The sequence below is a fragment of the Scyliorhinus torazame genome, chromosome 1 (genome assembly GCF_047496885.1).
Source record: "Scyliorhinus torazame isolate Kashiwa2021f chromosome 1, sScyTor2.1, whole genome shotgun sequence".
In the NCBI taxonomy this organism is placed as follows: domain Eukaryota; kingdom Metazoa; phylum Chordata; class Chondrichthyes; order Carcharhiniformes; family Scyliorhinidae; genus Scyliorhinus; species Scyliorhinus torazame.
In genome coordinates, this window is record NC_092707.1 from 282,869,933 (window position 1) to 282,882,416 (window position 12,484).

The following is a 12,484-nucleotide window of genomic DNA, read 5'->3' on the forward strand; positions in this document are numbered from 1 at the left end:
AATCCCGCGTAGCCTGGATAAAAAAATCGGCAAGGGATTCTCCAGGGGTCCTCTCAGCGGTATTAAACCGGTAACGCTGGACTATCGTGGACGGGGTTGGGTTAAAGTGTTGCCCCACTATATTCACAAGTTCGTCAAACGTTTTGGTGTCCGGCGCAGCTGGGTACGTAAGGCTCCTAATCACCCCAAACGTATGCGGTCCGCAGGCGGTGAGCAATATGACCACCTGGCGCTCGTTTTCAGTGATATTGTTTGCCCGGAAATAGTAACGCATCCGTTGCGTGTACTGGTTCCAGCTTTCCAGCGCAGCATCAAAAACATCCAAACGTCCATACAGAGGCATGGTATAATAGAAAACAACTTCCAACCTGTATCCAACAAAAATCCAGGGAGGTGGCTTCAGCAGTGTAGACAGCTATTCACTTTTACCTTCGTCGCCAGTTTTGTAAGGGCCCCGAAGAATCCAGCACGAGTTTTAAGGATACAAAATAATAAAGTTTATTTACTATAACAACATATACATAGCAGTAGCAGTAACTTCCCTTGCTACCTTCTCCTTCCTCCTGGTTCCTGGACTGGCCAGCTTATTTATAGTAGGAGTTTCTCCGCCCCCCTCATTGGGGAAGTTCATACTCCCATAGGATTGTGGGATAATCATTAGTCCCCAGCCAATCGTCAGTAGGCAGGTTATAACATTATCCCAGTCTCAATTTGTTTTGCTGGAACCTTATGGGAAAATAGCTTCTTCTATTTTTGAGCCTTGTTAATTTTAAAGCTTTATCCTCTTGCAACTGTTGTGCACAAGGCTCTCTACACTGCTCCAGTGGAATCTTATTTTGTTGTGGATGAAAGAAAAATTATGCCTTAATCACATTAGAAATCTTTAACAGATTGATATGACATGCCCATTTTCCATCCCAGCTAAGTGAGGTGGCCCAATCTGAATTAAAGTATGATTAGTTTTGTATAATAGACCCACATTCATAATTAACAGAAGATAAACCCCATAAAATGTTGCACAACATTTTAGTTGTCTTTTAACCCAACTGGTGATGTGTATTTCCATGGCAGTAACTACACTAAAGTGTAATAACTTGCAGCACATCAGTGCACCTGTATATTGTGCCTCAGAGAGATATGACATGGATTGAGTTAAGCAATTTACCAACTAACCAACTTGGGGCAGTGAAGAAAAATTCAGATGATAAATTCACTTAAGTACATTTTCTGATGGATAATTATGAAATATCTAGGAATAAGTTTCCTAACATTCCACCTTCCATTTTAGAATTATATGATTATGTAGAATTACCCATAGAATAGCAACAGGCAGCTAACATGAATTGTTATTCAATAACAATGTATTGTTAGCTTTGAGGTTGAAGAGACAAGGCATCCATGTACTTCAGCAGAGATTACTCAATGTACACAGACACAGGCCATTGGATCCAACTGGTCCATGCTGGTGTTTTATAATCCTCACAAGCCTCACCTTGCCTCTCTTCATCTAACCCTATCAGTAATTCCTTTTATTCCTATTTCATGGGTTTATTTGCTTTTACTTAAAAGCATCTATGCTATTTACTCCAACTATTTACTATGGTAAAGAGTTGCACATTCTAACTTCTCTTTGGATAAATAAATTTTTCCTGAATTGCTTACTAGATTTTGGTGTGACTATCTTATATTTATGACCCTAGTTTTAAGTGGAATTATTGATTCGTAATTATTTTGAATTGAAGTAAGCATGCAGAACACAATGGAAGTATATAGTCAATAAAAGCTTAAAACTGTACTTTGTTAGTATATTGCAGTAATTAAAAAGAAAACCAAGACTTCTTACCTAGGTGGCATGAGCAAAGTATGTAGTTTTAGCAGCTCACCTAATGGAAGGATCTGCTGGTTTCTGTGCTAGTGCCATCTGCAAATGTCTCAATGCAGCAGCGTTGTTTTTTTGGAATAGCAGCAAGCGGCCAACATGGAAATTGTATTGCCAGCTTTGAGGTTGAAGAGACAAGGCATCCATGTACTTCAGCAGAGACCATTCAATGTACTTTTGCTCATCGGAGACAACCGGTTTCAATTTACCATCCTAAATTATAGAGGCAGTCAAAATAGTAATAATACAAAGAATCAATTATATGACCAAAAGCTCATGCCCTTGCATTAAATGTACAAGAATGTGTGGGAAAGTGAGTCACTGAAAATAAACCGTTTGGTGGCACGTTACAACTTTAGACTGCAAACTCTCTCTCCCATCTTGACCTTTTAATTAATCAAATTTATTTTTTAAACAAACAATTTTATTGAGGTATTTTTGGAATTGTAAACAGTAACAACATACATTAGTGTGCAAATATCAATTACAAAAACATAGTGCAAATATCAGTTCTTCTCTCGTAAATAGACCCGCCTATTCTTCCCCCCTGCTCTACATTATTCTACCCCCCCCGCTGACGATTAGTTCCCCGCGAAGAAGTCGATGAATGGTTGCCACCTCCGGGCGAACCCCGATAGTGATCCTCGTAAGGCGAACTTGATTTTTTTCCAAGCTGAGAAAACCTGCCATGTCCGACAGCCATACTTCGGTCTTTGGGGGCTTTGAGTCCCTCCAGGCCAACAGTATTCGTCGCCGGGCTACCAGGGAAGCAAAGGCCACAACGTCAGCTTCTATCCCCTCCTGGACTCCCGGGTCCTCCAACACCCCAAAAATCGCCACCTCTGGACTCATCGCCACCCTTGTTTTCAGTACCCGGGACATGACGTCCGCAAATCCCTGCCAGTACCCCCTGAGTTTTGGGCACGCCCAGAACATGTGGGCATGGTTCGTTGGTCCTCCCGCACATCTAGCACACTTGTCCTCCAGCCCAAAGAATTTACTCATCCGGGACACCGTCATGTGGGCCCGGTGAACTACATTGAACTGAATCAGGCTGAGCCTGGCACATGTTGCGGTTGTATTTACCCTCCTCAGAGTGTCTGCCCATACGCCTCCCTCCAACTCCACACCAAGCTCCTCCTCCCACTTGAGATTCAGTTCCTCGGTCCCTGTGTCCTCCGCTCCCATAAGCTCCTTATAAATATCCGAGACTCTCCCCTCTCCTATCTCTCCCCTGGAAACTACCCTGTCCTGGATCCCCATTGGTGGAAGGCGTGGAAAGGACAGGACCCGTCTACGTACGAAATCCTGCACCTGCAAGTACCGAAAGTAATTTCCCCATGCCAGCCCGAACTTCTCCTCCAGCGCCCTCATGCTCGCGAAGCTCCCTTCCAGGAGTAAGTCGCCTATCCTTCCCGCCCCCCGCCACGCTTGAAACCCGCCGTCCATCTTCCCCGGGATAAATCGGTAGTTGTTACATATTGGGGACCAGACCGACGCTCCCACTTCCCCCGCATGCTTCCTCCATTGGCCCCAAATCCGTAGAGCCGCCACCACTATAGGGCTGGTGGAGTACCAGGCCGGTGGGAGCGGCAGAGGAGCCGTGACCAGGGCTGCCAAGCTGGTGCCCCTGCATGAAGTAGCCTCCACCCGCTCCCAAACCGACCCTGTATCCACCATCCATTTCCTTATCATGGCTGTTAGCCGCCCAGTAGTAGTTGCTGAGGTTCGGCAACGCCAGTCCCCCCTCGCTACGGTTCCGTTCCAGCATCCCGCTCTTTACCCGCGGGGACTTCCCCGCCCAAACAAATCCCAGGATGATTTTATTGATCCTTTTAAAGAAGGACCGCGGAATGAAAATAGGGAGACATAGAAAAATAAAAAGGAATCTCGGGAGGATCGTCATCTTCACCGTCTGTACTCTCCCCGTTAGTGACAGCGGGAGCGCATCCTATCTCCGAAACTCATTCCTCATTTGCTCCACCAGCCTAGACAAGTTCAACTTATGCATCCTGCCCCAGTCCCGTGCCACTTGTATCCCTAAATACCTAAAACTTTCCCCAACCAGCCTAAACGGTAGCTCCCTCAGCCTATTCTCCTGACCCCTCGCCTGCACCACAAACATCTCGCTCTTTGCCATGTTCAACTTGTACCCCGAAAACCAGCCAAATTCCCCTAGAATTTCCATAATCCCGTCCATCCCTGCCACTGGATCCGACACGTACAAAAGCAGGTCATCCGCGTGGAGCGAGACCTTGTGTTCTCACCCCCCCCCCCCCCCCCCCCAACCATTCCCTTCCATCCCCTTGCCGGTCTCAGAGCAATTGCCAACGGTCTATGGCCAACGCAAACAGCAATGGAGAGAAGGGGCACCCCTGTCTTGTGCCACGGTATAGTCGAAAATACTCAGATGTCGTCCTGTTCGTCCTTACTCTAGCCTCCGGGGCCTGATATAGCAGTCTAACCCAGTCCACAAAGCCTTCCCCAAACCCAAACCGTCCCAGCACCTCCCATAAATAGTCCCACTCCACCCGATCAAAAGCCTTTTCGGCCACCACTACCTCCACCTCTCTGCCCTCCGGGGGCATCATAATCACATTGAGTAGCCTTCTTAGGTTGGCTACCAGCTGCCTACCCTTTATAAACCTTGTTTGATCCTCCACAATCACGTCCGGTATACAGTCTTCGATTCTGGACACCAGGATCTTGGCCAGTATTTAGCTTCAACATTAATCAAGGAGATTGCCTTTATGACCCACAGGGTTCCTGATCTTTATCCCGTTTTAATATCAGCGAGATGGTGGTTTGCGACATCGTCGGGGGTAACACCCCCTTGTCCCTCGCCTCCTTAAACACCCTAACCAGCACCGGCCCCACTATCCCCGAGAACTTTTTGTAGAACTCCACTGGATATCCGTCCGGCCCCGGGGCTTTACCCGACTGCATGGCCTTCAGGCCCCCCATTACTTCTTCAGCCCTAATCGGGGCCCCCAGCCCCTCTACCATCCCCCTGCCCACCTTTGGGAAGGTCAGCCCATCCAAGAAGCGCCTCATCCCCTCCGGCCCCGTGGGGGGTTCCGAAGTCCCTGAATACCCTGTTCAATCCTGCCGGGTCTCCAACCTGGTTCCCTGCCCCGTCCACTACCGTCCCTATTTCCCTGGCCGCCTCCCTCTTCCTAAGTTGCTATGCAAGCATTCTGCTGGCTTTCTCCCCATACTCCTACACCGCGCCCCTTGCCTTTCTGAGCTGCTCTACGGCCTTCCCAGTGGATGGCGCCCCCAGCTCCGCCTGCAGTCGCCATCGTTCCCTAAGTAGCTCTGCCCTCGGGGACTCCGCATATTCCCTGTCGGTTCTGTCCCTATGAGCTCGGATTGAGATCAGTTCCCCTCTCACCACCGCCTTCAGCACCTCCCAGAGCACCACTGCTGAGACTTCCCCTGTATTGTTGACCTGCAGGTAGTTCTGCATGCATTTCCCCGCTCTCTCACCCCCCCCCCTCATCTGCCAACAATCCCACCTCTAACCTCCATTGTGGGCGCTGGTAACTTTCTTTGCAGACCTGCAGGTCAACCCATGGAACATGGTCCGAAATAGTGATCGCCGAGTATTCTGTATCCCTCACCCCCTCCAAAAAGTCCCTACTCATAATAAAGAAGTCAATACGAGAATAAACTTTGTGAACATGTGAATAGAATGAGAACTCCTTCCCCGTCGGCCGACTGATTCTCCAGGGGTCTACCCCCCCCCCCCCCCCCCCCCATTTGTTCCATGAACCCCCTCAGTCCCCTTGCCATTACCGGGACCCTGCCTGTTCTGGAGCACGACCGATCCAGGTCGGGATCAAGGACTGTATTAAAGTCCGCACCCATAATCAGCTTGTGCGAATCCAAGTTGGGGATTTTCCCCAGCAGCCTTTTGATGAAATCTACATCATCCTAGTTTGGAGCGTAAACAGTCACTGGGACCACCCTCACCCCCTCAAGCTTACCCCGGACCATGAAAAATCTACCACCCCCATCCGCAACTGTGCTGTCCGCCTCAAATTGAACCCGTTTGTTAATCATGATCGCAACCCCTCTGGTCTGAGCGTCAAGCCCTGAATAGAAGACCTGGCTAACCCAGCCCTTCCGTAATCTAATCTGGTCCGCCACTCTCAAATGTGTCTCCTGCAGCAACATTACATCCGCCTTCAGAGCCCGTAAGTGCGCGAACACACGTGCCCTCTTGACTGGCCCGGTTAACCCTCGAACATTCCAGGTGATTAGCCTGGAAGAAGGGCACCCTGCACCTCCCCCCCCCCACCACCACCACGTGGATCAGCCATCCCCCTTGTTGGGCCTACCCCGCCCATCAACACCACTTCCCCAGAACAGCCCTGTTCGAGCAATCGCTCTGGGACCGAAACAGAGAGAAAACAAACAAAGAACAAAGCTCGCCCCCCACAATAGTGCAATTGAAACTGTGTAATGAGGTGGGCGCTACCACCCACCCCCCTCCCAACATTACCAGAACAATAGCAAAAAGAACCCGTACAGCCCCTCAGCACCCAATAACTTAACCTTTAACTATGACATTGGCTTTAACTTTAAAACGTTCAAACAGACAAAAACAAACACAAGAACACCCCAAATTTTAAGTAAAAGAACGTGCCGAACGACATCGCTAACACGAAGGGCAATCCACAAACAAATGCAAACATCCCTTGAAACACTCTAACTTGAGTCCATGGGTCTTCAGTTCGGCACCAGTCCATGCCCCTGAGCGAAGTCCATCGCTTCCTCCAGATCGTCAAAATAATGTTGCTGTTCCCGGTATGTGACCCAAAGCCGCGCCGGAAAACGTTGCCCGAACTTGACCTTTTTAAACAGGATCTCTTTAATTTGTCTGTAGGCTGCCCTCCTTCTGGCCACCTCCTGGCTCAGATCCTGATAGATGCGCAGGACATGTTGGCCAGTGCTGTCTGGACCGTCCGTTCTGTGGTCCGTTCATTGGCCATCTTTCCTCCCACTTGAACTTCCACACCGCCTTTGTTCAGCCCCTTCTTCGCCTGTTTTCGCTCCCAAGTTCGAAAAAGTTGGGGGAAAAGGTCTAAAAGTCTGACCGGAGCGAGAGCCAACCGGAGCGAGAGCCACCAAATGCGCGACTTACTCCCTCATAGCCATCACCGGAAGTCCTAATCCAATTTTCGTTGTCCAAACACCTCCCCCCCCCCCCCCCCCCCCCCCCGCCCACCTCCAGTCACAGGGCCATCTGTCACTCAGATGTTTCGCTTCCATTGGGCACTGACCTCTGTTCCCTTATTAATACATTCTGCTATCTTACCCTTATGCCACTATCAGCACCTTCCATAGTCCTTAACATTGTTCTTACGAACCCCTCGGAGGCAAAACTCTATATTGTATACAGTTCCCCTCCATCTTGGAGTAAGAACTTCCCAGGTGATTAATAATAATAATAATAATCGCTTATTGTTAAAAGTAGGCTTCAATGAAGTTACTGTAGAAATCCCCTAGTCGTCACATTCCGGCGCCTGTTCGAGGAGGCCGGTGAGGGTGGGGGGGGGGGAGGGGGGGGGGGGGGGAGGAAGCCACCCCCTAATTGGGAAGAACCTCACAGGATATAAACTTCAACCTGGGAGCAGGTCAGGGAGGGTGGCCTGCGGGATGTAGGGTAGTGTAACTGTAGTATTGTGAGTAGAGTAAATAAATCTAGTTGTTAGCCTGCCTACCTGGTGTAGTATGAAGTCCTTACCTTTGGCTATCATAATGGTGACAAGGATAAAGTGGAGCCGCCGCAGCCACCGGACTATTCGTCACTGACCAGCTTCATCAAGGTTTGGAGAGGCCTCTGCCCCGAGCTCATTGATATGCTGGAACCAATTGACGTGGATACCCATGACTGGGCGCAATACGTTGAGTGGATATAACTGTTTTTTCGGACAAACGACATCACGGGTGATGAAAGGCAGAGGGTCATTTTGCTAACAGACCATACGCTGCAACGGTGGTCGACTTAGTTACAAGGCACTTAAACCCACAGCCCCCAATCATGGCCCGGAGGTACTGATTCCACACGGCCTTGCAGGCCCCGACCGAATCCAATGGATTCGATTTTTGGATCTCCTGGTTTTTGGATCGCCTGCGGACACTCGCCACCCCCTGCGAATTTGGGGCCGCCTTGGCCGAATACCTGCAGGACCGCTTTGTCTGTCGGCTACCGGACCGAGAGACACAACACAAATTACCGATGGAGACTCTCCTGAGAATAGTAGACATCGCACTCTCCAGGGAGAGTGCTGAGAGCGGCCTTCAGGAACTCCAGGGCCTAGTGGTCCCCACTTTCAATCATCGACAGGACTGCAGGCTGGCCACAACTGGAAGTGATCAACCGGGGTTTTTGCGAGGAGGGGGCCATCGCCATGACTCACCTTGATGTGAATGCGGAGTTTCTCCCGACCCAACAGTCCAGGATGGCAGCCGCCAAAATCGAGCAGGACACCGTGACCAGAAATGAGTTTCTTGGAGATCACGTGGGGACACATTTCCCCGGTAGCAGACCAGTCGCCATTCCACCCCCCCACCCCCGAAAAGCCGTGGATGACCCAGAAGCAGAGGACACTTGACTGCCGCAGCACTGCGTTACGGGCCCAAGACCGCACCTATCCGGTTCACAGTACAGATAAATGGGCACCCCATTGAGATGGAACTCGACACTGGGAGGCGGATTCAGTGATCAACCATCAGCCGTTCAGCGCAATCCGAACCGGCCTACAGACGCTGGAACTTTGGGACATGGGAGCGAGGTTGGCCAGTTACAACAGGGAGCCCTTGGCCATCGAGGGTACTGCCTATGTGCCAGTAGTATATGGGGACCAATCAGCATGCTTGCCATTGGTGGTCTCCCACGACAACGGACCCAGCTTGCTAGTCCGCGATTGGGTACGCCACCTGTGGTTGGATTGGCACGCGGATGTATCCCTGCGGGCCTGAAGGAGCGCTGGTCAAGTTCCCGGGAGGCTCTGCCAAGGACTTTGGTATCATAAGGGGAGCAATGGCCATGATCAGCGTGGATGAGAATGCTCAACCCCGGTATTTTCGCACCTGTCCAGTACCTTACGCACTTACCCAAGGTCGACCACAAGCTGGACTGGTTAGAGCATTTGGACATCATCCGCCCCGCCCACTTTGCGGATTGGGCCGCCGCAGTGGTCCCGGTATTGAAGCCCGACGGATCCATATGACTCCGAGTAACTTCAAAATGACTGTGAACCGGGTATCTCGCCTCGACCGTGCCCGACGGAGCTCCGCTCCTTTCTCGGGATGGTCAACTACTACGAAAAATGTAGGCCCAGAATGGCCACATTGCTCAACCCACTCCACCAGCTTTGAAAGAAAAGGCAGCGATGGGACTGGGGTCCCTCGTACCAGAAGGCCTTCCAGGAGGTAAAGCGGCGCCTATCGTCAAACTAATTACTGACACACTTCGACCCGTTGAAGCCGGTGCTCCTTACGTGTGACGCCTCGCCTTATGGCGTTGGGGTGGTCCTGGTGCACCGGATGCCCAACAGCTCAGAACGGCCAATAGCCTTTGCTTCCCGCAAGCTTGTCGATGACAAGCGAAATTACGCACAGATTGAGAAGGAAGGTTTGGCTGTCGTATTTGCAATACGGGAGTTCCATTAGTACATTTATGAGTGTGCCTTCCCAATTTATATAGACCACAAACCCCCGGTGTGATTATTTAAAAAGGACAGGGTGATCCCGACGATCGCATCGGCCCGGTTCCAACAGTGCAGTTTGCTACTAGCTATCTATGAATACACCCCGGAGCACCGCCCGGGCACAAAATGCCGATGCGTTGAGCTGCCCGCCCCTCTCCATGAAACCACCAGCACCCATTTCGGCCACGGAAGTAATTGCCACCCTTCACATCATGGATACCTTGCTGGTCACGGTGGCTCATATAAAGGAGTGGACCATGACAGACTCACAATTGTCATGGTTCAATATGGGGCCCAGATTAGAGCACTGCAAGATGATCTGAGGGCCGACACCACAAAGCTACTGGAGCTGAGTGCAGAAGACGGCGTTCTTTTGTGGGGGACCCGAGTGGTCGGCCCTGAGCAGGGTCGCACGTCTTCGTTGTGAGCACCCAGGGGTGGCTAAAATGAAGATACTGGCTCGCAGCTACATTTGGTGGCCCGGGATGGACTTAAAGATCGAAAGACTGGCCCAAACACTACGGATCTTGCAAAGAGCACCAGAAATCCCCCCTGCCGGTTCCAATGCGCCCAAGGGAATGACTGGGGAAACCATGGTCCCTCGTCCACGTGGACGTTGCCACCTGTTCGAGGGGGCCACGTTCCTTATCCTGGTAGATCACCGGGTACAAATCGGTACTACACAGACAACTGTAGACAGGCTACGACACATCTTCAGCACACACAGGATACCCGAAGTCCTGGTGACCGATAATGGGACAACGTTCACCAGCCAAGACCCTGCATCATTCATGGCTGCAAATGGAATCTGGCATGTCAGGACTGCCCTGTACAACCCAGCCTCCAACAGATTTGCCAAGCAGGCAGTCCAGACCTTTAAACAGGCCAAGAAGAAGATGACCGCCGGACCTTGGGAGACACGGCTGGCTTGCTTTCTCTTCAGCTACCATACGTCACCGCATGCCACCACCGGGTGGCACTGACGGAATTGCTCATGGGACGATGGCTCAGGAATCACCTCAGCCTTGTATTCCTCGACCTTAACGCACGGCTCCACCAATGGCAAGATTGCTCCAAGGCGGACTCGCATCGGTGTTCGCCACTACGCGCTTTCGAGCCGGGCGACACTGTCTATGTGCAAAATTATGGCGCTGCAGCCACATGGATCCCTCGCGTGGTCCTACGAGGATGGGCCGGTATCCCACTCAGTCCAAACGCCACTTTGACAACATTTGATGATGCACACAAGAACCGCTAGAGCTAAGTCAGGGTTCCCCCACCAGGGTCCAGGCACAATGCCCTATACAGCATAAGAAATCATGAGGCACCGCCGGGGCCAGAGAATCGCTTGCCATCACTGCCATCTGTTAGACATCGGGAAGCCCGTTGAAGCTTGCTGTCTGAGTTGTGTGAATGTTTTCAGTGCTATTTAAATCTGCTCCCCGTGGTATGGGAGTCTGGGGTGTGGTCGGCTGAGGGGCACATGGGTTGAGGGTGGGGTGTGATGAGCGTCAAGGAGTCGGGCCTAATGGACTGGGTGGATGAGGCGCCGAAAGAGAAAGCAACACAGTGCCCACTGGGGGGATGGGGGGTTGGTAGCTGTCCGGGAACCTTAAGTGTTGAGGCATGACGGCAATGAGATCTCTTTACAGCCTGACTAAGAAGGGTGCCTATTAGCTCTGTCTCTCTCTGAAGCAAGAAAAAATTCTGCTCTCTAACATTCCGGAGATGCGTGCTTGAAACACTAATTGGCCATCAAGAGTTCACCGGTAGCAATGTCAGCACCCTCAAAATTCAAGGAATGGGATGAATCCTCAGTGTTCAAAGCTTAGTGGCATGGGATCAAGAGTTAATGGGGTAGCTTCCCTGCTCCGACCCCAACACCCATCAGTCAGGATCCAGCAGTCCCCACAAGGCAGACAGTCGAACTTGGACAGTTAGGATGAAGGAGCACATGACCCTCCTGTAACAACTCTAATGGTATGGAATCATAGAATCCCTATCGGGAAGAAGGAGGCCATTTGCCCCATCAAGTCTGCACCGACTGAAAGAGCACCACCCCTAGTCCAACCTCCGCCCTATCCCTGTAACCATACCTAACCTTTAAACAGAGGGGCAATATAACATGGCTATTCCACCTACCTGCACACCTTTGGACTGTAGGAGAAACCGGAGCACCCGGAGGAAACCCATGCAGACACAGGGAGAATGTACAAACTCCACACGGACAATCAACCAAGGTCAGAATCAAACCCAGGTCCCTGCCGCTGTGAGGCAATGGTGCTAACCACAGTGGTAGTGAGCTTAATGGAGGGGAAGCCCAGATGAAAAGCTACAGGCGGCTCAAAATGGCCGAAGGAATAGGCCAAGGTGAGTCATGGTCTGGAGATGGGGAGGCACCTGAGCTTTGAGTGTGCGATTGCTGCCTTTGAGCCTATTGGGTCAGGAAGGCAAATGGGTCTGGGGAGATAATGATGGTCAGTAGCAGTGATAGCAACCTGACTCTCTCTCTCCCTCATCTCTCGCAGGGTTCCAAGTGATATCGGGATGGAGCCAGTGGAGCTGGCTATCTTACTAAGCATAGACTTCAGCAGCAATGTGCGGCTGCTCCAAGGAAAGATCCTGCAGAACAAGCCCAGGGGGCTGCAGGACAGGATCAGGGGCTGGAGGCTGCACCTGCTGTGCAAGGGACACAAAGATGTTGAAGAAAACCAAGGGTCTACCGGAAGACTTTGCTTCATGAGGGAAACTGTGCGGCACCTTCACCATGTTCCTGCGGGCTTGGTGCCATATGGTGGCGGAGGACACCCGCTCCTTGTGGCCATCAAGTTCATGGCAGCCTTCAACGTCTATGCCACAGGGTTCTTCCAGGGCTCCATGGGGG

The 12,484-nt window shown here is 51.2% G+C and overlaps 1 protein-coding gene across 4 annotated transcripts in view; it reads right to left on the reverse strand.

Moving 5' to 3' along the window:
• The window catches only part of LOC140421878 (uncharacterized), a 276,272-nt gene that overhangs the window by 92,731 nt on the left and 171,057 nt on the right, over positions 1 to 12,484 (reverse strand). For all 4 annotated transcript variants that reach the window (XR_011947154.1, XM_072506852.1, XM_072506859.1 and 1 more), the window contains one exon: positions 1,884 to 2,092. Coding sequence is in view for 3 of the 4 variants with exons in the window: in XM_072506852.1 (XP_072362953.1) it covers positions 1,884 to 2,092 (209 nt within the window). In the remaining variant the exon portion in view is untranslated. The remainder of the gene's footprint in view (positions 1 to 1,883; positions 2,093 to 12,484) is intronic.